At 33.0% G+C, this 26,150-nt stretch overlaps 4 protein-coding genes across 4 annotated transcripts; 3 read left to right on the forward strand and 1 right to left on the reverse strand. All coding sequences in view use genetic code 12, as the record gives it.

Moving 5' to 3' along the window:
- Positions 1 to 1,517: 1,517 nt before the first annotated feature.
- On the forward strand, positions 1,518 to 3,134 carry J8A68_001222 (tRNA adenylyltransferase; the record flags this gene model as incomplete). The annotated part of the gene is made up of 1 exon (XM_049404853.1): positions 1,518 to 3,134. One exon carries the CDS (start codon positions 1,518 to 1,520, stop codon positions 3,132 to 3,134), a length of 1,617 nt encoding a protein of 538 aa, XP_049265398.1.
- Positions 3,135 to 3,647: 513 nt separating this feature from the next.
- Positions 3,648 to 8,378, forward strand: ARO1 (Aro1p; the record flags this gene model as incomplete). Its single annotated transcript, XM_049404854.1, has 1 exon — positions 3,648 to 8,378. One exon carries the CDS (start codon positions 3,648 to 3,650, stop codon positions 8,376 to 8,378), a length of 4,731 nt encoding a protein of 1,576 aa, XP_049265399.1.
- Positions 8,379 to 9,714: 1,336 nt separating this feature from the next.
- PTC8 (Ptc8p) lies at positions 9,715 to 10,983 on the forward strand (the record flags this gene model as incomplete). The annotated part of the gene is made up of 1 exon (XM_049404855.1): positions 9,715 to 10,983. One exon carries the CDS (start codon positions 9,715 to 9,717, stop codon positions 10,981 to 10,983), a length of 1,269 nt encoding a protein of 422 aa, XP_049265400.1.
- Positions 10,984 to 11,274: 291 nt separating this feature from the next.
- On the reverse strand, positions 11,275 to 26,124 carry MDN1 (AAA family ATPase midasin; the record flags this gene model as incomplete). Its single annotated transcript, XM_049404856.1, has 1 exon — positions 11,275 to 26,124. The coding sequence occupies one exon, from the start codon at positions 26,122 to 26,124 to the stop codon at positions 11,275 to 11,277; it is 14,850 nt and encodes a 4,949-aa protein (XP_049265401.1).
- Between the last annotated feature and the right edge of the window lie 26 nt (positions 26,125 to 26,150).

The raw sequence follows: 26,150 nt of genomic DNA on the forward strand, positions 1-26,150 counted from the left end.
ACGGTTATACCACCCCACTTAGGATTTCTCATCATTCATGGATATTGCGTCTTTTCTAAAAGTGGTACTATCCAGGGAATACGAATGATACGAGACGCAGACCCATGGAATGTGGGGGGGATAACTTGCACGGAATAACTTGCACGTCAAATCCTAATTCTAATTTTTTCTACATATATTGCAACAGAAACTTGTCCAGATTGAGATTAACATAAACGTACTATACTGAGCCCAGGAATTCGATTGATGAGTCGAATACATAGTTTGCCAAGGTAAAAATGACTGTTAGGCAGGAAAGTTCTTGAGCTCCAATTTTTTGCAGCAATTCTCATGTATACTCTGTAAAGCGGTCTCTCTAAAGCATGACCAGAATCAAGAAAAATCCTTTCTCATATCACTGCTCCGCAAAAAATTCAAGTGCTTCCCATTAGATGAAAAAAGTACATTAATCAAGATATAGTTGCAGTTGATGGTCCAGTAGAAGTGTTTTTTGATTACATTCGGTTTATTTAGTTACCATATTCTGTGAGGTCATTATTTGAAACGTTCGAGTGAATTGATACTCAGCCAATATGGTCAATGGAATAAAATATAGTTATATGTATATGTAAAAAAAATAGCGAAGAGAACAGGACGAGACAGAATAAGGATTTCTTGTATTTTTTTTTGGCGTTACAATTTTATTTTGGCACTTTTAAATTTGTTTCTAAGCATAAACAATTCTATTTTTAAAAGGGAAGTGAATCGAATCTCACTCAGCTTTGCAGGGCCCTATAGACTGTCCCATATTTACTTACATTCTACACGAAGAAGCTGCGGTTTATACTCAGGAAAACCATCTATTTGTCATGCCTTGATACCAGACCAATTATGTACACCATAAATCCTCCTTTTACTAAGATATTCCTATAGGTAGATTCTCCATGTCTTTCACATAATAGCTGTCCATGAAAAGCTATATTTACCCGGGGTAAACGCTGCTTATGTACACCAGACTGATTCGACACAAAGAGACATTTCCTTGAGTAACGAGAACCTCTACTTCTTAAGTTCATCTTCCGCATTATTATTCAGTCCAATATCTATACAAACACACTATATTGAGTGAGTCTTCTAGTTCTGATGGCTGAATATATCCATTTTAATCGATTTGAAAATCATCTGGTCGACATCTTGTCATATGACGAAAAAGTCGCAAACTTGTGAAAACGGGCGGTTGGTGTAGTGGTTAACATATCTGCCTTCCAAGCAGGTGTCACGGGTTCGATTCCCGTACCGCTCATTCTTTTTTTGGACGGGGATGCACGAGCCTTAAATGACTGAAAAATGAATCTCATCGACTGGAGAATAATTATCAGACTGTTCTTCTTTTTTATTCTTTTGAAAAACCACACATATACTAAGAAGAAAACCGGTCTGCCATTGGGTGAATGATTAGACGATTAATGACAATTATAAGACCATCACCAATTGTAAACAATAATACCAGGTGCATTAGTTATAAAACAACCACATCAATGAAACGTCCAGTAAATGATTCTATTGTATTAACAGAACCAGAAGCTAATATACGAGAAGTGTTAGTTGATTATTGCAATTATTATAACACACGAGATGGAGTTGAAGAGCCTTTAGAATTAAGAATTACTGGTGGATGGGTTAGAGATAAATTATTGGGGAATGAAAGTCATGATATCGATATTGCAGTTAATCATTTGACTGGAGAAGAATTTGCTCATAATTTACATGATTATTTATTAGAGCGTGAACCAGAATTATCTATGAAAGCTATTCACACTATAAAGAAGAACCCGGAAAAGTCTAAGCATTTAGAAACATGTACTACTAAATTATTTGGAGTTGATATTGATTTTGTTAATTTAAGATCGGAAGAATATACTCATGAAAGTAGAGTTCCTGTAATTGAATTTGGATCACCTGAAGAAGACGCGTTGAGAAGAGATGCTACATTGAATGCATTGTTTTATAATTTGAATCAAAATAAAATTGAAGATTTTACTGGGAAGGGGTTAGAAGATTTACATCATGGACTTTTAAGAACTCCATTGCCTCCATTACAAACATTTTTGGATGATCCATTGAGAATTATTAGATTGATTAGATTTGCTAGTAAATATAATTTCATTCTTGAACCAAGGACACTTAGTGCAATGAAGGATAAACAAAGCCAAGTTGCCTTGCTGACTAAGATTAGTAAGGAAAGAATTGAAATTGAATTACGCAAGGTTTTAACTAGTAAGAATGCAGGATATGGATTACAATTGATCAATTATACAGGTTTAGCTCCTTTTATATTCCATGTTGCCTCTATGGAAAAGATTTTCAATAAAGAACAAATTGATGCATGTCGTGCCAAAATACCTGATCAAATTACATTAGCTACAATTGCATATAGCAATTTAAAACATTTTATATTGGGAGAGACTAGGAAATTAAAACATGCGTTGGCAGATTTAATAATAAGTGAAGATCATATGAATATTTTTTGGCTTGCCATTATTTTACAACCATATGCTGCCATTCGTCCATCTAGATTAATCACTGCAATTGGTACATTTATGAAGGATGGGCTTAAATCGAAGAGATTAGATATTGTCCGAGTTCAGACAATAGCTACAGCATACAGCCATGAAACCGATGTACTTTCACGATTCTTCAAGGATCCTGAATCGATAAAAAGATCAGAATTAGGACTTTATCTTAGACAATTTGGTGATTACACTGAAGTGAATCTTATGGCATGTTGTATGCTTGATTGCATCTATGAATTGAAATCAGTTTTCCATATACCAGAAGAATTACCCGTTCCATACCCTGAGCATAGTAAAGATTTGTACGAAAATAAGGAGATAAATGAAGTTATACATAAAATAGTACTAAACTATGAAAAATTATTTAAAAGAATTGAAGAATTAGAATTGAAGGATGTTCATTTAGTTAAACCATTAATCGATGGAACTACATTATCAAAATATTTAGGATTAAAACCAGGACCTTGGTTAAAAGATATTACTGATGATATATTGATATGGCAATTGGATAATAAAGAAGCAGGAAAAGATGAATGTTTAGAGTATGTAGATAGTGTTGCCCAGACATATAACCCTTTATAGGTGTTCTTCTTTAGTTCATAATAATAAGTGCATATATGTAAATACCACCATACTTTTAGACCTACCTCTACAAATACTAATAGTCGTAGAACCAGACAGTTGATTTGGAGGATGCACGCTTAGATGCTTGGCCACTTGAAAACAGAGTTGGAAGAATTTCTTTGAAGGATTCCTATTCGTGTAGTCGTTTTTTGGTGGCTGGCACCAGACAGAAGCTGTTGCCCTTGTAGTACTTTCTTGCGTCTTCCTGAAATCATGGTGGGAGTAACCACTACAATACCTCTTTCCTCCTCCAACGTGCTACCAAATATTCATTCACGTGACTTGTATACTATTTTATTTTTTTTCTTTCCATCGGGCCTGAAAAATTCCTTCAACGGCTTTCTTTCATTTTTCAATTGACTCATACCAGTTTGACAATTGAAATTTTTTTTCTTATCTTCGCTTTCATTTTTTTTTACAACCACTTTTTCAAATTCAACCAATTATAAACTTATATAGTAATAATAGAAGATGTCAACAGTGGAGAAAGTTCCTATTTTAGGTAAGGAATCCATTCATGTTGGTTATGGAATACAAGATCATATAGTTGAAGAAACAATTACCAATTTAAAATCATCAACGTATGTTATTATTACTGATACAAATTTATCAAGAACTCAACCTTTTATTAAATTAAAACAAGATTTCGAATCTCAATTACAATCGAAAAGACCAGAATCAAGATTACTTTCTTATTATGTCTCCCCTGGTGAAAATAACAAAAATAGAGCTACTAAAGCTGCTGTGGAAGATTTCTTATTACAACAAGGTTGTACTAGAGATACTGTCATTATTGCAGTTGGTGGAGGTGTTATTGGTGATATGATTGGTTTTGTAGCAGCTACTTTTATGAGAGGTGTTAGAGTGATACAAGTTCCAACCAGTTTATTAGCAATGGTTGATTCTTCAGTTGGTGGTAAAACTGCGATTGATACTCCATTGGGTAAAAATTTCATTGGTGCTTTCCATCAACCAGAATATGTTTTTATTGATGTATCTTTCTTGGAAACTTTACCAGCTAGACAATTCATTAATGGTATGGCAGAAGTTATCAAAACTGCAGCAATTTGGAATGAAGAAGAATTTGTTCGTTTAGAAAAATTTTCAAATGAATTCCTTTCTGTAGTTACATCTCCAAAACCAGATTTATTATCAATTAAACAAGAGTTAGTCAAAACTGTATTGGAATCAGTTAGAGTTAAAGCATCTGTTGTTTCTTCTGATGAAAAAGAATCAGGATTAAGAAATTTACTTAATTTCGGTCATACCATTGGTCATGCAATTGAAGCAGTCTTAACCCCAGAAGCCTTACATGGAGAATGTGTCTCCATTGGAATGATAAAAGAAGCTGAATTATCTAGATATTTGGGAATTTTACCTCCAGTTGCAGTTGCAAGATTATCTAAATGTCTTGATGATTATGGTTTACCTATTTCAATTGATGATAAGTCATTTTTGAAAAAAGTTGGAATAAAACGTCATTATGTTGAAATTGATATTCTTTTGAAAAAAATGGCAATTGATAAAAAAAATGATGGATCTAAAATTAGATGCGTATTATTGGAAAAAATCGGTAGATGTTATCAATTAAAAGCTCATGAAATTTCTAAACGTGATTTAAGTTTTGTTTTAACTGATGAAGTATTAGTCCATCCTTTTAGTGAACAGGAAATCCCTCAAACCAATGTTATTATCCCACCAGGATCTAAATCTATTTCCAATAGAGCATTAATCTTAGCTGCCTTAGGAAGTGGAACAGTTAGAATTAAGAATTTATTACATTCAGATGATACCAGACATATGTTGGATGCAGTTGCTGCTTTGAAAGGAGCCACTATCAGTACTGAAGATAATGGTGAAACTATTGTAGTTACCGGTAATGGAGGTAAATTAATTACTTGTGATGAAGAATTGTATTTAGGTAATGCCGGTACTGCATCCAGATTCTTAACTACTGTTGCTTCATTAGTTGGAATTAACCCAGAATCGACTGAAAATGTTATTTTAACCGGTAATGCCAGAATGCAAGAAAGACCAATTGGACCATTAGTTGATGCCTTAAGATCAAATGGATCAGAAATTGAATACTTAAACAAACAAGGTTCATTACCATTGAAAATCAAGGCCGGGAAAGGTTTAAAAGGAGGAAGAATTGAATTAGCCGCTACTATTTCATCCCAATATGTTTCTTCTATACTTATGTGTGCCCCATATGCCAATGAACCAGTTACGTTAGCTTTAGTTGGAGGAAAACCAATTTCTCAATTATATATCGACATGACCTGTGCCATGATGAAATCATTCGGGATTGAAGTAACAAAATCGACAACTGAAGAATACACCTATCATATCCCCCAAGGATCATACACCAACCCGGTCGAATATGTTATTGAATCAGATGCTTCTTCTGCAACTTATCCATTAGCATTTGCGGCTATGACAGGTACATCATGTACGATCCCCAATATTGGTTCTAGTTCCTTACAAGGAGATGCCAGATTCGCGGTTGATGTTCTCAAACCTATGGGATGTCAAGTTGAACAAACCGCAACCTCAACCACCGTTGTCGGACCTCCAAAAGGGACATTAAAACCATTGTCTCATGTGGATATGGAACCTATGACTGATGCATTCTTGACTGCATCAGTAGTAGCTGCTGTTGCTACCAATGGGACCGGAACTACTTCAATCACCGGTATCGCCAATCAAAGAGTGAAAGAATGTGATCGTATTGCAGCAATGGTGACAGAATTAGCTAAATTTGGAGTGCATGCTCATGAATTACCTGATGGGATTGAGATTCAAGGAGTTGATATTTCGGAATTACATACTCCAGAAACTGAGAAGAGAGGAATTAGTTCATATGATGATCATCGTGTTGCGATGTCGTTTTCATTATTGGCGGGATTATGTAAAGAACCGGTATTGATTTTGGAAAGATCGACCACGGGAAAGACTTGGCCTGGATGGTGGGATACTCTTCATTCGAAATTTAATGTTGTTTTAGATGGTCATGAATTAGGATATGGTGTTGAAGATGCCAGTGTGATTGGTGAACGTGGGAATGGAAATAAGAGTATTGTGGTTATTGGAATGAGAGGAGCCGGAAAGAGTACTTTATCTAAATGGATGGCTGATTTCTTGGGATTTAAATCTTTGGATTTAGATGAATATTTAGAAGCTAAATTAGGCGTGGATATTAAATCATTGATTAAAGATAAAGGATGGGAATATTTCCGTGAACAAGAAACTATCGTTGCTAAAGAAGTCATTGGAGGTAGTCAATATTCCCAAGGATATGTTTTATCCACCGGGGGAGGAATTGTTGAAGGTGAACAATCTCGAGAATTATTGAAATCTTATGTGAATAAAGGTGGGATTGTCTTACATTTACATCGTGATTTAGATGAAACCGTGACATTCTTATCTGCAGATACTACCAGACCAGCATATGCTAATGAAGTTAGAGATGTTTGGTTAAGAAGAGAAAAATGGTATTCTGAATGTTCAAATTATCATTTCTATTCAAGTCATTGTAGTACTGATGATGAATTTAGACATTTAAGAAATTCATTCACTACTTATATCAAAACCATCACCGGTATTCAATCAGTACCTATCCCACAAGATAGATCAGCATTTGTTACATTAACTTTCCCTGACCTTAATAGTGTTTCTAGTGCCGATTTAGAAGAGATTGCAATTGGATCCAATGCTGTTGAATTAAGAGTTGATTTATTACATGATTATTCACCTTCTGTTGTGGCTGAACAAACTGCAATTTTGAGAAAAGTACTTGATGAAGATATTTCAATTGTCTACACCATCAGAACCCAATCTCAAGGTGGCCAATTCCCGGATGACAACGTTGATCAATTACGTGAATTATTATTATTGGGGATTAAATTAGGTGTCGGATATATTGATGTTGAATTAACCACCCCAAATGAAATCATTGAAGAAATCTTATCCAAACGTGGTTCTACTCGAATTATTGGTTCCCATCATGATTTTTCCGGAAAATTGAAATGGAATAATGTCGAATGGAAGAATAGATATAATCAAGCCGTGGCAATCAATGCCGATATTGTGAAATTGGTGGGTAAAGCAACTTCATTCGAAGATAATTTGGAATTAGAAACTTTCAGACATGAAAATACTTTAAAACCTTTGATTGCTATTAATATGGGTGAATTTGGGAAATTATCTCGAGTATTGAATAAAGTATTAACACCAGTAACTCATGATTTAATCCCTAATAAACCAACCGGAACTGGACAATTAACTATATTGGAAATAAATCTGACATTTGCCAAGATTGGTGGATTTACTTCGAAGAAGTTTTGGGTAGTTGGATCACCAATTCAACATTCTCGTTCTCCAAATTTACATAATGCAGGATATAAGAAATTAGGATTACCTTATGTATTTGATAGATTTGAAGCTAGTGATGCCGATAGTGTCTACAAGAATTTAATCCACGGCAAGGAAGAGCACTTTGGAGGATTGGCAATCACGATGCCATTAAAATTGGATATCATGAAATATTGTAATGAATTATCCGATGCTGCTAAGACTATTGGTGCTGTGAATACTTTGATTCCAGTATCTGGACATGGGAAATATTTCGGGGATAATACTGATTGGGTCGGGATTGTGAATTCATTTGTTAGAAGTGGTGGCGGTGTTCCTAGTAAAGTATCCAATGTTAATGGGTTAGTTGTAGGTGGAGGTGGTACTTCCCGTGCCGCAATTTATGCATTGAATCAAATGGGATGTAAGAAGATTTATTTAATTAATCGTACAACTTCAAAATTATATGATATTAGAGACTCAATCCCTTATGATAATCTTGAAATTTTGGAAACTAATGAAGAAATCACCAGTGCTGATCCAGTATCATTGATTGTATCTTGTGTTCCTGCTGATCGTGAATTAGATTCTAGTTTGGTTGCAAAGGTTGAAACTATTTTATCTAAAGGTATTGAAGTTAAACAAGGTGGATTTGTACCTACTTTATTGGAAGCAAGTTATAAACCTAGATTGACACCAATTATGAAGATATCTCAAGATAAATATAAATGGAATGTTATTCCTGGGGTTGAAATGTTGGTTAATCAAGGTGATAGACAATTTCAATTACATACTGGATTTAAGGCTCCATATAAGGTGATTCATGAAGCTGTTGTGTCTGATGAATAGAGATGTTGCCGGTAAAGATGTTTGCGTTTTGTTTTTCTATATTATATAAAGTAAATAAAAGTATAAAATGAATATAAAATTATTATTAATTATAAGTGTACCTTTCTAACAAGGCAGTTGTAGATGTGCATTGAGATATTATAAAACGCCTTAGTTGTTTGTAGATACTCTATTGCAACATTTCCATATTTAAAAGTAAGAAATTTTTCAGTAAAAACGTATGATTACGTAATACGGAAAAAACGTTCCATGCATATTGACATAAAAGAAGATCTCGATTTATGGGTTATATTGTCAGATCAAGAATTATTATTAATTATAACCAAATTCGGAAGATCCACTTGGCAGATAAATAGTTCAGATATGATTGGTTAGATCTGGAAATATGTTATTATACAGCATTGAATTGGTAGTCACTTATTGATTTGAGAGCTAACGGTATAATTACTCTAACTAATTGTAAGGAAGATATTTCCTTCGGATTAGTAATAGGGAAATGCAATAAGGGTAATTGTATGTTTACTGTAGAGGACAGTAATGTCATCAAACGTTTGCAAATTGTCAGAATCAACACTCATAGAAGGAATATTTAAATATAGTGTACCATTGGCTATTATTCGAACGAATGAGGAATTCTGAGACCTTTACATAAAGAATAATTACACAATTCTATAGTTAACTGGCAATAATAAGATGAGCATCCCAATTGGGAAATGGAAGAATCGCTTTAGTACACCAAAAAAAAAGCGCATCTGTCTCTCTTCATCTTTCAATTTATTTTTTTCTTTTTTGTTTTGTATGTTAAATTGAATTTGAAATTGATGAGGCGAATAAAATATATGCGGATATATGCAGGAACGTCTACTTACCAATGTAATACTCTTATTATGGAAATGTAATTATATGTAATTGCTATAGAGAGAATGTATGTCTTACTCGAATTTGTCTGTCCTTTTTGAAACTATTTGTCTATTAAATCAATAGACACGTAATCAATAGAAACAAACAATCCTTATTAACAGAGGGAGGGGAGTAAATAATGGGACAAGACGACTAACTAACAAATCGAGATGGCTTAGACGGAAAAGAACGACATTAAACTCCGAACGGAAAAGAAAACTAGGAACAATTAATAATTAGACTAAATCCTGCATATAGAACAATTATTAAAAAATTTCTTTTTCTCCTCTTTTAATTAAAAATTTTTAAATTTAAATTACAAATAGACTCAAATTGTCAGTTAGATTTCACTTCTTCTTCTTCTTCTTCTTCTTCTTACCAATTCTATATTTCTATATTCCTTTTTGCTATTTAATAATAATCCTCTTATCAAAAGATGTTGAGGACGACGACGACGGGTACGATGAAGACGACAACATCAATTATGATGAAGAGGCTGATCCCATCACACTACAACCAATTGCTAGCTACACCTATTGCTAAATCAATACTATCAACTACTAATTATAACAACAACACCACCCAGACAACAATCACAAGACAATTTTCAGCATCAACCAGACAATATTCAGCAACAACAATGTTTCAAGGAGCAAGAAATTTCTTTCTTAGTTTCAACAATAACAATCAAGTAGCCACGGAAGAATATTCACCAGCTGAACATAATCCTTATATGACATATCCTTTATTAACAAGAGAACAATTAAAATCAATTTCCAGTAATGATAAATTTAAATTTGAATTTGGTTTTGCATCATTTGGTTATCATTCAACTTCTGGTTTACCTTCTGTTAATTCCCTTAGTGATTTAACTGATCCAACTGATTTAAATTCATTATTGCCAAGAAGAAGACCAGTTGGATCTCCTCAAGATACATTATCTATCAAAGCAGGTGATGATACAATGTTAGTCTCCCCTACAGTATTAGCAGTTGCAGATGGAGTATCAGGATGGGAAAGTGATGAAAAACATACAAGTTCAGGAATTTGGTCAAGAGCAATGTTGGAAACTTTTTCAAGATTAATGACTGAATATAAATTAAAGCATCTGCCATATCATTTAAAACAAAGAGATATTCATCAAATATTGGATGATTCTTATTTGCATACTTCCCATTTAATGGATTTACAGCATTTAAGTGGACTGTCTACATTAGTATTAGGAATGCTTTCGGGAGATTTATTAATGATGGTTAGTATTGGTGATTCAAAAATATATATTATTCGTAATGGAGAATTAATTAAAACAAATCCAACTCAAATGATGTCTGAATTATGTCCACAACAAATTGGTACTCAAACTTTAAAAGTATTACCTTCAGAAATTGCTTGGGTTGATTCAATTAAATTACAACAAGATGATATTATAGTAATGTGTTCCGATGGAATCAGTGATAATTTATTTGAATCGGAATTAATTAAATATCTTAATGAATTCCTTAATAATAAAAAGAATTATAATATGAAAAGAATTGCTGGTAGTTTATTAATTAAAGCTAAAGAAGTTGCATTTGATGATTATTCTTATACTCCTTATAATGAAATGGTTAATAATTTACCAATTGAAAAATTTGGTAAACATAATGAAGTTGGAGGGAAAGTTGATGATATGTCAATTGTTGTTGCAAAAGTTGTTGCTAAATAGTAATAGAAGCTTACACAACCAAGCGAAGCTTGCACTTATAAGCGAAGCTTGCTTAGATTTGCTTTAATAAAGTAAGCTTTGCTTACTTTGGTTATTTATGTAATTTTATATATAGAGATACAAACATTTTTTTTTTGGGTGGGTGCAAAATATTTAATATAAATACTTATGGGATATAGAGATAAATACAATTATTGGGTTATATAATAAAAACAAACATAAAATTTAATACTAATATACAATATATATACAAACAAAAACAATTAAAAACAATCTAAAAACAATCTCTCTCTAAATATTAGAAACTTCTGAAAAGTATTGTCTTAAAATTAATGATAACATTTCTGGTAATTCATTAATATCTCTAACAACAACATAAAATTCAAATGGGAAACTATCCAAATATTTATCAACTTTCAATGTCATTGCTCCAGTATTTGGATCTGGAATATAACTAACTTGACTCATATCCAAGATAGATTCTTTACTATTAATCCCATCAATAACAACAAATACCATCATAATCTTCTCTTCTCTCGCCTTTCTCACCATTCTTAAAATACTTTCATGATCTTCACAAACACCATCACTTAAAATGATCTGCAATTGCCATAAATCAGCACTACTACTCAGTCTAGCATCATCAAAGATCTTCAACGATCTATCACATAACAACTTCATATCAGTTCTAGTCTGTTGGAAATCAAACCATTGGAATATTTGAGAACCAGTTTCTTGATTATTAAATGGTTTATCAAATGGATGAACAACTCTAACATCTTCACCAAATCTAACAATCGATAATCCACCACTTTCCAATTGTGTCAAAGCTTTAGAAACTAATGCAATACTATGGAATGCCAATTCTGTTGCATTACTCTCACTCATCGATTTCGAATCATCAACAGCAATCATAATTTGATATTGTCTTTTGGATGGTTTGGTACGACGTAACCAAATCTTATCCTTCTTGAATTCAGATGCAATATATGGAATAATACGTTTCATATTCAATCTCTTCCCGGTTTTATAATCTCCTCTGAGTTTGGTTGCAAGTGTAGGTTCAAGAATTAAACGAAGTTGTTCACATAATCCCGATGCAAGTTCTTGAGTGGCCAATTCACTATGTTTCCATAATTTACGAGCTTCATCCAATGGAATTGGTGCAATTTCTTCTTCTTTAGGTTTGATTTCATCAATATCCATCATATCTTCATCTTGTTCTTCTTCATCAAGTTCAAGTTCTCGACTAAGCATCATTTCATCTTCTTCTTTAATGGTCTTACGTTCTCCAATAAATGCATTCTTGGCCTTTCCTTCAAAATCACCATCTGGATTCTCTTCCGATTGTGGAACTTCTTCAACATCATCCTTGGCTTCTTCTCCTTCCATCACTTCTTCCTCTTCTTTAACACCAACTTCTTTTTCTTCTTCCTCTACCATTTCTTGTTCATCATCAATGGCTTTATCTTCATCAATAGATTGGATTTGGTCTTTATCAGCAGCTCCCAAAGCCTGAGTATCAAAATCAGCATTCTCACCCTCCACATGCTCAAATTCATCCGGACGTTCATTCACACCATCATCCTTCTTCTCATCTTCTTCCTTCTTGGTTGCTTCCAAAATCTCCTGTCTACGACGATGGAACTCCTTCATGGCATCACCTAATTGTTTCAACGATTCATTCGCCTTTTCACGAGCATCATCTTGTTCTTGAACAGAATTCTCTTCTTTTGGTTGTTGTGGTTGATCTTGTTGTTGGAGAGATGCAGTACCTGCAGCACCCACATCTTCATTCTCTTCTATGATTTGAGTATCAGCACCTTCTCCCTTCTCACCTGATTCTTGTTTGACTGCAGAATCCATATCTACGTCTTCATCGTTATTATCGTCAAGACCATCAGCACCTTCTTCTGCGGTTTGTTGTTCTTCTTGATTTTGATCATTTCCGCCTTCTTCTTCATCTTGGTCCTTGGTGTTGTCTTCTCCGATTAATTCTTCATCTGATTCGATTGCTTCTTCATTGATTTCATTCTCACCAGTTGCACCTTCTTCTTCTTCTGGTTGTTCTTCTTCGTTTTCTTCTTCTTCTTCTGCACCTTCTTCGCCTTCAACTTCTTGCATATCATGATCTTCTTCCCCTTCTTCACCTTCCTCTTCTTGTTTGGTATCCTCTTGATGATCATCCACATCCATATTATCATCTAATTTATCATCAAACTTCTCATCATCAACTTCTTCCTCATCCTTCCCTTCTTCTTCATCATCATCACCATCAAGATCCATATTTTCGGGTAAATCCAATGTTTCAGTCTCAGGAACATGTTCTTCTAATTGTTCATTCTCTTGATTCTTCACTTCATCTTCTTGTTCACCCACATCTTGTTCATCACCTTCTTCATCTTCCTCATTCTTCTCATTCTCATCATCTTGAGCATTCTCTTTACTCTTATCATTGTTATCACCATTCTCATTCTCATCATCTTCATTGGCTTCCATATCATCATCATTATTAGAATTCTCCGGCAATTTATCTCTATCCTTCTCCTTCTTATCCTCCTTCACTTCCTCATCCCACATTTTTTCATCAATAGCATTCGGATCTAAATCATCAATATCATCAATCTCCTCATCCAACTCTTCATCTTCTTTATCTTCATCTCCCTCATCATCACCTTCTTGATCTGATGCTTCTTCCAATTCTCCAGCCATATCCCCTTCAATATCAACCGCATCATCATTCTCCTCTTCTTCATCTCCTTGATCTTTATCCTTCTTTTCTTGATTTGGTTGCTGGGCTTCCTCACTCAAATCCTCATCATCACCCACGTCATTAGATGCATTATTTTCTCCTTCTCCTTCTCCGAGTCCAGTACCTTCTTGTAATCTATCATCTTGTTTTTGTTCACTTGGTGGTTCTGGACTACAGAACCCTTGGGTGGCTAAGTTGTATAAAGCCCCAGATAATATAAAGGTGGCTTTTGAAGTTTGATGATAATTCTCACGAGTCTTGTGGAATATTTGGACAACTAGGTTGAAATAATGGTTGAGGAGCGGATATGTGAATGAAACTAATGCTGATGTAATTTCTGATGATTGTTGGTTGTGTTCAATTGATGAGATGGTTGAAAGAACACGTTGTAATTTTGTGATGATTGTATTGAGATGGAGTGATTTGATATATGTCTTGAGACGTTGTTGTGAAGTAGTGAACCATCCGTCATCATCAATTGTTGTGGTAGCGGTTTGTGATTCAATGACTTTCTGAACTGCAATAATGATTGTGTTGGTAAGGTTACGCAATTCCTGTTCAAGATTTTCCAAAGTTTGCAATTCTGTTAATGAAGTGTTTGATTGAATAAATCCGATTGGTTTAGTTGTAGTTGTTCTTTTGATCCAATCTAATATAACAGTGACAATGAATGCATAGTTTGGATTCTTGATTGTCCAATCTCCTAAAGTGGTTGATAATTCAATATAATATTGTGAAAATTTATGAATGAAATCCTTGACTCTAGTAGTTAAAACTCTTCTATTAGCATCTAATTCTTGGAATAATCTGATTAATTCAGATAATTTCAACTTCAAGTTATAAATAACCTCAGCATTCACATCTTCAAATCCAAATGAAACAACTGATCCAATAGTCTCAATTGCATAGTCCAATAACCTAGGCAACCAATAAATCACCCTCTTAATTTGTTCAAGGTTCCATTTAGATGAATCAACAATACTAACAGGCAATAACCCATCACCACCACTTACATTATGCAAAGCACCATATAATTCATTCAACTTCTCCATATTCTTCTCCAACATAGCCAATGGAACACGATTAACAACAAGTGTATGAATCAAATTCTCAGTTGCACTCAATCCCTTTTCAACATCCACTTGTGGAACATCTTCAGCCACATTTGCAACTGAAGCTCTCAATCTTGGTAAAATATCCAAAATCCTAAAGAAATATCCATCAACGCCTTGTGCTTGTCCCAGAAAACTAACCGAATTAGCAAGAATTTGACTCACAGATCCTTGAGTCGCTAAAATATCTGCTCTCAAACTGGTTTTTAATCCACTTCTTCTAATTTCACGAATTGTATCACTTAATAATTTCCTCTTTTGGGTTTTTAATGCCGCCACAAGTTTCTTATTGTCATCTTTAAGAGTGCTTGGAGTTTCTTGTTTGAGTCTATCCATTTCAGCAATGATTTCTTTGGCATATTCATATAATGTTGGAATTTCTTCATTGGTGATTCTATCCACATAAATCTTCATATTTTTTTCAATTAAAGAAATGTTTTGCAATCTCTTTGGTCTTTCATTCCAACTGGATACTGATTCACATAATTCTAATTCATTAGATAAATGGACTGATCCTTGAATTCTTGGTAATGGAGATAATGTGATATTTGGTTTCACTTCAGATGAAATTCCCAGTTCGATAATTGGTTGAACTGGCATAGCTAATAAGGAACGATACTTTCTTACTATCTTATAAAGATTATTATGAGAACGACGAGCACTTTGTTTCAAAGCATCAATATTGACATCTTTCCAACTGGCCAACAAAATCACTTCATTCACATCTTTGGATAATTTCTTCTTGGATTCTTCAATCTTGGTAACAATGGTAGATTCAAATTGAGCATAGAAATCAATAAAATTGGAAAGTGAATCAATTATTGGATTGGCTGAATCAAGTTGATTAACATGGTTTCTAAAAGCCTTTAATAAATTCAATCTACTTCTATATTCCCCATATGTTACTTTACTCATGAATATATTCAATGCTGATAATATTTTAGTTGCTGATTCTTCATCCTCTTCATCACCACCAGATAATACAGGCATAATTATGACTTCAAATAAATAAAACCACCATTTTCCAATATTCAGTTCAACAGCTTCTTCTTCAAATTTAAACAATGCTTTCCAAGTAGATAATTCTAATTTTCTCCATGACACAATCAATCCAGTTAATAAATCAAATTGTTCACTCATTGAAACTTGTTTAGATGCATATTTATTCCATTCAGCAATAAAAGTATAAATCTGTTCCACTTTTTGTAAATATCTTCCTAAAGGTAATCCAATTGGATAAGTCAAGAATTCATTGGATGCAAATGCAATATTCTTTAATGTGGCATGTTCCGGCCATTGTTCTAATAATTTCAATGTAAATCTATGAACTGATCTCATGGTAATACTAGCTTTCTTGATTTCTGCTGGATTACTATCTTGATAGAAATTAAATTCACTAATTGGTTGGTTGAATTTATTAAAACATTTCGACATGGTATTGACTAATGTTGATAAAATTGACGCATTATTTTCACCATGGTCTAACTTTCCACTATATTTGGATAATATAGTAATCAATTCAGCACCTTCATTAAGAATATCACCAGCATTTTCCTTTTCATTAACATCGGCAAATTCCTTGACATAAGAAGAAGCAATTCTTTCATAGATAGATTCGAAACTTTGATTAGTCTTCTTGATTCCTGCGCCTTCATCAATATTCATAACATCTTCAAAATCAGGGAACAATTTCATGAAATCACCTTCAATATCTTCATCTGGATCGGTATATTTGTATAAACTACCCTTTTGAATATTGTCCTTTTCTTCTTTAATACGACGAAGTGACCATCTGTAATACAAAGATTGCAATGCTTGAACCAATATCTCTTGTGAATTTCCTTTATCGATTGTACCATGGGCAAATGCCAATTTAACAAAATATAACATAGTGAATTCAGCAGCTGGTGAATCAACTCCAATATCTTTAACAAAGTCTTTTGCTTTAGGGAACATTGATAAAATTGAATCCATATTGGTTATTTCTGCAAGATTGATTGACCAACTTTCATTATATTTGTGTTTACCAATTAATTGATCGCCACCAATTGAAACTAAATCAAATCCCAACTTCAATCCAAATATATATCCTTGTAAAATATCATTCAAATCAGAATAAACCATATAATTTTGATTCAATCTCATTATGAATTGTGATGCATTGTTTTGGAACATCCCCATTCTACTCTTACTCAATGATGAAAATTCTAAAGCAGATTCTAATAATTTCTCAATTGGTGCAATATCAATCGAAGATTCCATAAATGATTTCCATTCTTCAAATAATCCATCAATTCTAGAAGATCCACCACGATATACTTTTGGTTTATTAGGAGCTTCCAAATCATCAATATTGGTCAATGTAGATTCAATAAATATCTTTTCGTTACCACTTATGACTTCTCTGGTATTCTTCCAAGCTGATATAAGTTGTTCAGCAAATTTCTTTTGATCATCATAGACTTGGAAAACAACATATTCTCTAATAGCTGGATCATATGGAGAACTTGGAACATATAACTGAATTAAACCACAAGAAAACAATACCCATGCTTTACCAATTGATTGCAAAGATGTTTCATTATCAATTAATATCAATGCAGGAATCATAAATGTTTCAAAAATCTTCCCCACTTCAATTTCTTGGAATGCGAATAACAATTTTTCAATTGCCCTTGTAAAGTCAATTTCAACCAATTCAACAAATTCATCAACTACTTCATCTCCAATAGAAGGTCTATGCGCTTCCAATACTTTCATAAACCAAGCAAATAATAATTTCTTAAATACTTGCTTTTGATCTTTCAAAATCGATGAAGAATGGACAACCATGGCACGAGAAATTTCCTTCATATCAGCATTAGTTTGATCCAACAATTTTCCAGAAACAGATTCAGGTGACATTGATTTATTTAATAATGATGTGATTAAATTACAGCTGAACAAACCAGGAACTCTTGATTCTGAACTTCCACCTTCACTATTATCCCATAAACTTTCAAATATTGATGGATAAGGTTCAAATGCATTGTTGGCATTCTTAACTAATGACAAAGCAGATTTCTTGGAAAAGTAATATAATTCAAATAAATTATCATTCTTTTTGGTTGATTCAAGTTGTTGAGATGATTCAATAAAGTTACAAATTGTCGTGAATTCTTCTTGGAAGTTATTCTGACGTTGATCAACAAATGTTTGAGAAACTTTTTTCAATTCAGCAATACCTTGTTGTAATTTTCCAAAGATGGCCATTAATTCTTCTTGATCCTCATATTCATCTTTGACAATAGATTGATGTAACTCAACAATAAATTTAGCCAATTCAGCGACAACTTCTTTAGATTCATGGAATTGTTCGGTAGCTACTTTGTCAAATTCATTAATTAAATCATATAATACCTTCAAGTTTTCCCAAGATTGTTCCGATTGTGGATATACTCCTCTACTTGACTCCCAAAGATCATTCATAGAAATACCTGACTTTAATACAAGTTCACTAGCAAATGAACTAATTGAAGATTGCAATTGATTCAAATTCTTGATAATAATCAAACTTGATTCTCCATACTTTTCACACCATTTGGAAATTAATTCTTGATAGACTCTTAATTTTGATTCATTTTGTGCTTGAGAAGTGACAATCAATCCTTTCCAAAGTAAGATAAGTTCATGAAGTGGTAAATAAACTGGTTCTGAAAATAAGTTGTATCCACCAACAAAAGATTCATTGAAAGTAGCTAAAATATAACCATAAATGTTCTTGGAAAATTCATAAATCTCTAATCTTGGTGGAGTTTTGATATTTCTTCCTAATGCAAATGCTGCTGATTTTTCTAAATATGTCAAATCATGGATCTTCTTATTCATGGCATCTGATTCCAACTTGTTGATACTATCATTCATTTCAAGAATTGACCACATAACTTCACTTAACATTGTTGGTTCTTCACTTGCAATAGATTTATGATTGGCAAGAATTGATGAAATTAAGTAAACATTAATCAATGGATGCAATGATTGGAATTTGGCAAATTGAACATTCTTCTTCAAAATCTCACTAGCAATAACTTCTGATTCTTGATACATTTCAGAAAATTTAGCAAATAATGAATCATCTTCTCCAAACAGATTCAATGTCTTAGCAATAACTTCTCCACATTTCTTATCAGCTTCATTAAATTCTGGACTGGATTGAATAAATTCTTTCCATTTATTAACCATTGAAATATCAGCCAAAGGAATCACACTTAAAATTGCACTAATTGATTGACAGTCATCTCCTTTTTCTTCAGAATTCAACATATCATTAATCAATCCAAATGGTCTCATACTAGTATCTCTACTAAAATCAAATGATGATGCTGGAACATTTCCTTCTTTCGTAATACCAAGAACTTGAGAATCAAACTTTGTAACCCTGACATCCAATGATTCCATATATACTTCAATTCCTCTGTTTCTCATAGCACGGGATAATTCACCATATCTTGGATCCATAGTCAAGAATAATCTAAAATTAGGATGTGGTTTCAATATTCTTGGTTGACCATCAGCCAAACTGCATTCGTTGATAATCAAGCTTCCATTGGTTTCTAATAACGAATTCAATCTATCCAATACTGAAGGACTACATAAATTGGCATTATCCAAAACTAACCAATTTCCCTTTTCAACTGCTTGCACCAACAAACCATCAAACCATTCAAATCTGGCACTTCTTTCTTCACTAAGCTTTTCAATTAATTTATTGGATGATTCTAATAATGGATTAATTTCATTCAGGATATAAAGTTGAGTAAACTCAACGAATAATTTATGGAATTTATCATATGATTCAGTATCAATAGCTGACTTTTCAATATATTCAACTAATTCTAATGATTTAGATAATACACTAGTTTCAGTAGACTCTTGAGATCTTAAATTAAGCACTGCTAAATCAGAAACCACCGCATAAATTCTATCAACCAAAGAATTAATTTCTCTGGAAAGATCAACTTGTTCATAACCACCCAAAATATCCATAGAATCAACATCACTATTCATGGAAAATTCATCAAGCTTCACACCTAAAGTAGTAGCCAAAAATCTAATTAAATTGGTCTTACCTGAATTAGTTGGACCAGTAAGAATTAATGGAATATTATGGGTAATACATCTTAATGAAGTTTCAATGAGTTTAAAATTACATTGTAAAGGTAAAAGACAATCACCACTAATATATTGAATAACATCCTGTTTAGCCACCAAAGAACCATTAGATTGAACAAATGAATCAGACATAAAGAAATAATTATCCCTTTTATTAGATTCACCAAATATAGATTCAAATAATTTCTGAGCCTTAAGTTTATCATCACCATTTCTAAATCTTTGACAAATAATCATTTCCAAAAAATCATCAATTGCAATATCTTGACTAATATTTCCACTAGTATAAAGACTCAACCATCTTAACGAATCACGCAAGTTAAATTCCCATGGACTTCCAGCCATACCCCATAATTTCTTCACAACAACTTCATCTTCCAACTCCGACATAAATTCAATCAATTTCCCACAATTCTCTGGATCTACTTCAGGATACAAATGTTGTGAGATCATATTAAGATCTCCTGACTTCAAAGTATCAACATAAACAACTGTAAAACGATTCACAAACGATTTAGGTAATCCTTTTCTTCCACCACCTTGATATTGAGGATTTTGAGCTGCAAATACAGTAAATTTAGGATGTCTCTTAAATGCTTTATCCAATTCTGGAATATATGCTTCACCACGATGATCCAAACATGCATTCAACCCTTCCAATACTGATTGTGATGCTAAATTCATTTCATCCAATAAAACCCATTCACCTCTTTGCATTGCTCTCAAGAATGGAGCATCTCTCCATACAAATTCACCTGCTTTCCCACCTTCTGCTGGTGCATCTGATCCGAATAAATCTACTAAATCAGTTTGTTCTGATAAATTGATACGAACCAATGGATTTCCTGTTGCATTTGCCAATGCAGTGATTAAACTGGTTTTACCTACACCGGGACTACCTTCTAACAAAATTGGTTTCTTGACTTGCATAGCTCTGATAACTCTCATGGCGTTGGCTGCTGTGGTTGGTGCTTCAAGATTGAATGATTTATTATGTCCAGTATTTTCAATGACTGGAATTGAAAATAATCCAGCTGCAAGTTTATCGCTTGTGTATGAAACTTGGAAATTACTTGTAATATATTCAGATAAATCAGATTCAGCAAATTGATATAATTGAGCCAAGCATTCATTCTTGACAGTTTTCAATCTTGATTCATTTTCAGCCAAATATGCAGTATTATTAGTACCCAAAGCATCAATGAAAACCATACTTGCACCATGAACTAATGCTGCTAAAGGATCCAATTCATCACCACAAGAATTAATAAAATCAACCCAGGCTAAAATATCACGTAATGAAATAACCCCATTATTTGTATGTCCACCACCAAATTGTTTAGCATACCATTCAGAAAATCCAACAATTGCAGATGTAAGTTCTTTATGTTTAATTCTTGCTTCCACAATTTGACTCACATCATTAAAATCTTCCATCAGAGGTACCCAAATTTCAGTAAATCTATTTCTCAATGCAGGCGAAAGTTCTTTCTTCCCATAATCACCTCCTGGATTCATAGTAGCCAAGAATTGGAAATCATTGGTGGCAGTAATGAATGCATCTTCAGTTGATCCTTTTTCGGCTAATAATAAACTACGTTCAGGTTCCAATACCGAATTCAATCTTTCTAAAACAGAATCATCAGCTAATGAAATTTCATCCAATAAAAAGAAATCACCTTGTTTCATGGCACGAATCAAAGGACCATCATTCCATTCAAAAAGCAGGGATAAGTTTTTCCTTCCTTGTTCAATTCTAGTCACAATTTCATCATGTTCTTCAGGAATAACTTTAAGTTGTTTAAATTGATTCAAAAGATTATCCAACGTAAATTCAACAGGAACTTCCACTTTCATCTTATCAAACAATCCAACTAAATCATTAATCAAATTCCCTTGAGTTTCAAATTTATTTCTTACTGGTCTTTGAGCACCTAATAAATCTCCAGTTTCAGTATTTTGATGAGCATTCACCGTCACCAATTCTTTCAGCAAGAAATTTGCAATAACTTGACATACAGTAGTTTTCCCACATCCAGTTTCACCTACCAATAACAAAGGTTCTTTATATTTAATTGAAGTAAACACCAAAACTGCAAGTCTTCTCATTGCCTTCGTCCAAACAATCGAACTATCACTCTCAAACACTTCTGGAATCTCCAAACTTCTATAATACTCATCCATATCCAATTTCACCTTCATCACTTTTTCAATCACCTGCTGGACCACTTTCTTCTCATCTTCCTTTCTGACACGTTCAGCTAAGATCATATATCCATTCGCAGCCAATTGTTCATATCCAACCGCATCTCTCATCGCCCATCTAAACAAATCTCTCAATGTTGCAAATGAATTCTTCTGTTCCATGAATCTTGTCGATTGTCTTTGAATAGATAATTGTCGATATACTTCCACAATCTTTTTAGCATAACTTGGAGCGATCTGACATCTTTGTTTCAAAATAACTTCAAGTTCATCTTGGGGGATATCATCGAAATGCAATTCCATAAATCTATTTCTAAAAGCTCTTGATAATTGTTTTCTGCCTCCATATAATCCTGGGGGGTTTTGGGTGGCGAATAACATGAAATCAGGATGTGGACGGATGATTTCTTGGGTTTCTGGAATGAATAATTCTCGATTGTCATCTAATAATCTATTCAAAGCTTCTAATACATCAGTGGGAGCTAAATTTAATTCATCCAATACGATCCAATGACCTTTTCTTAATGCTTCAACTAAAATCCCTTCTTTGAATACTAATTTCCCAGTACTATCGGAGATATAAGTCCCTAAATATTCTTGCAAATCTGTATGTTCATGATTATTAATTCTGACGAATTTATGTCCCGTGATATTGGCTAAATAATTAATCATTGATGTTTTACCAGTTGATGTTGGACCTTGAATCAATACCGGAAATCTTCTACCAGAAGTAGCTCTAACTAAATTCAACATATTCTTTTCAACAAATGGAGTAATGATATATTGTGGTTGTGGGACTACTTGTTCAGGACCATGTTTCATCCAATAGTGTCTAAATTGAACATATTCACCCTCATTCCCTGGTGTAGGTGGGATCTGCTTCATGACCGAATTAGCATTCTTTAATCTTGCAATAGTATACTTCTCAATCAAAGGACGTAACAATTCTTCAGATTTCCCATCCAATAAAGTCAAAAACGACATTGAAAACCCTTCATATAACGATCTTCTCAATCCATAAATCCCAACAATATCACACACATAAACTAATGTTCTGGTCAAGGTTCTAATACTAAAATGTGGTCTTTGATTAGCTCCATCAACAATTTTATTCTCCTCAGCTAATTGTTTTGCATGTAAATATAATTCCGCAATATCATTACCAACCCATTCATCACCAACGGCATATCTTCCAATATATTTATCTATAATTGATAATAAATCTTCAATATCTCTATCGGGGGAATGGACATATATTTCCGTAAATCTTGATCTAATTGACATTGGTAAATCACGTTTTCCAACATCGGTACTTGGATTCATACATCCAAAAATTCTAAAATCAGGATGAGCCACAATTGATTCCACATCTCCACGTTCAGTTAATAAGATAGATCTATTACTTTCAGCTAATAAATCGGCAATACTTTCCAATGTATCAGATGTTGCGAGATTTAATTCATCTAATAAGAGCCATTCACCATTTCTGACTGCTTTCACTAATGAACCTTCCTCGAAATTAAATACAAATGATGAATCTAAAGTAGTTGCTTGGAGTTCAAATTCGGCAATTTTGGTTTCAAATTCATGCCAATGATCTAATAATGTTGTCTTTTCAATATTGTTCAATTTTCTCTTCTTTCTTGGTGCTTCATCATCAGGAGTTTCTGGTTGGGATAAAATATCTTTTGCCATACGTAATGCTTCTCTCCATAATTTAATCACATTCTTCCATTGAGATTTGTTGAAACATTTGGATAAGATTCTTGAAAATTTTTCATTCTTCTTTTCGGAAAAAGTTGCAGTAAAGATAGTTTCAAAAGATTCTTGAATTGGAATTGCAACTGTCTTAGTATTCACTGGTTTATATCCACCTAATAAATCCCCTACTTCAGTTTGTTGTGAGACATTAATGACGGTTAATTTCTTATTCATGAGTTTTGCAACTTGTTGAACAACAGTGGTTTTACCAGTACCTGTTTCACCAACCAAAAGAACTGGTTCTGTCATATCAATAGCCACACCAATTTGTTCCATTAAACGAAGTGAATGATTAGTTCTTGCAAATGTTCCACCACTAGAAGATGTTGATCTTTTGTTTAATGTTTTGTCAGTGATTGTCTTTTTGAGTACACTTCTTCCAATTTTCAATTTCTCATCATCATTAATAAGCATTGGAATATGTTTAGTTAAGAATAAATTGATTCTAGAAGTTGGGATTTCTAAAGTTTCACCAATTGCATTGATCAAAGGTTTTAAAGCCGCTGGTTCAGTAATTGCACTTCCAAAACAATCAACTGCTTCAGCAAAGATATTATCGTAGATTGAAGATTCTAATAATTGATCAGGACTTGTAATACCTTCACTTAAGAACATATTGTTACATCTTGCACAAAATTTCATTAAATCACGGAATGAAATAACTCTTGGATGAGACCCTTTATTCAATGAAACAAATGAAGTTAATGAATAAATTTTCATGATTTCTTGATAACATTTAATAAAACCAATAATCAAATTCTTTAATAATGGGAATTTCGTTATTAAAATGTTCTTTAAATCCATTTCATTAGGTACATCCACCTTAATTAATTCCCATAATCTCATTCCAATCAAATCAGGCATAGTTTGAGATTCATCCATTCTAATAGTTGAAAATAATTGGAAACCATTCTTGGCCTTAATAACTTCTCCACGACTTGGAATACTTAATTCTCTCTTTTCTAATAATGTCAATAATACCGACAAGACTTCAGTTGGAGCCTTATCAATATCTTCAATGAATACCCATTTCCCTTGTTGAACAGCAGAAGTTAAAACCCCAGTTCTCCATTCAAAAGTTCCTGGTTTATCACCACTTGCATAAGTACCCAATAATAATTTTGCATCAGTTTGTTCACCTAAATGGATTTTAACAATTGAATCAGTATATGACATATAATTGGCTAATTGATTGATTAAGAAAGTTTTTCCTGACCCTGCTTTTCCATATAACATTACTGGTTTGTTGATTTGGATGTTGTGGGCAAGTTTACGTAAGACTTCAACTGCGCTTTTAGTTGGTACAAATCCAGTATCTTCAATTGGTTGAGTAGTGGCGGTGGTGGTTGTAACAGCATGTAAGTTAGGGATTAAGATTCCACAGATTGAAGTGATAAGTGGAGATAAGTCTGTAGTTTCAATAGTTATGCTATTTTTTGAAATGGTGGTGGGTTGAGTTATTTCGGGTAAACTTAAAAAGTTTGAAATACGTTTAGCTTCTAATAATGCAATGAATGTATAATCAATAGATTCTCCATCTTCAGTTGTAGTTGTTAAATTATTGATATTGACATGGGTATTAATCATTTTATTTTTAGAAGATTCAGAAGCTTGTAAATAGATTGAAATGATTTGAATTGCAAGATATTTACAAATATCATTGGCTTGATTATTGGATGTAATTAATTGATATAATAAATGAGGTTTAATTAATGATTTAAATCTATGATGATCATATTTAATGATTCTATAATAACTTAATAATGCAGATTCCAATTCTTTAGTATTCAACAGGGATATCTTATTGAATATATCATTAGTTGTATTCAAATAATATTCTAATAAATTTAATATTTGATGAGATATATTAATCAATTTAGTTAATGATGATACTACTTTAATACTATTGTTGTTGTTGTTGGTAGTAGTATTATTAATTAATCTTGCTATTAATTCTAAGTATATTGGTTGATAACAATAATAACAAACTAATGGATATTTTAAAGCATATTGACTCAAATTATTTAAATTATCATTAATTGATAAATCTTTATTAAATTTAAATGATGGTACCTTATTACTGGTAGTAGTAGTAGTACTAATATATGTATTGTACAATACATTACAATGATCTAAACTGAGTACTATTTGGTTATTCATAATGAACGTATACACTCTAATAGTAT

The sequence above is a fragment of the Hemisphaericaspora subhashii genome (assembly GCF_019202705.1).
Source record: "Hemisphaericaspora subhashii strain CBS 10753 chromosome Unknown scaffold1, whole genome shotgun sequence".
Classification (NCBI taxonomy): domain Eukaryota; kingdom Fungi; phylum Ascomycota; class Pichiomycetes; order Serinales; family Debaryomycetaceae; genus Hemisphaericaspora; species Hemisphaericaspora subhashii.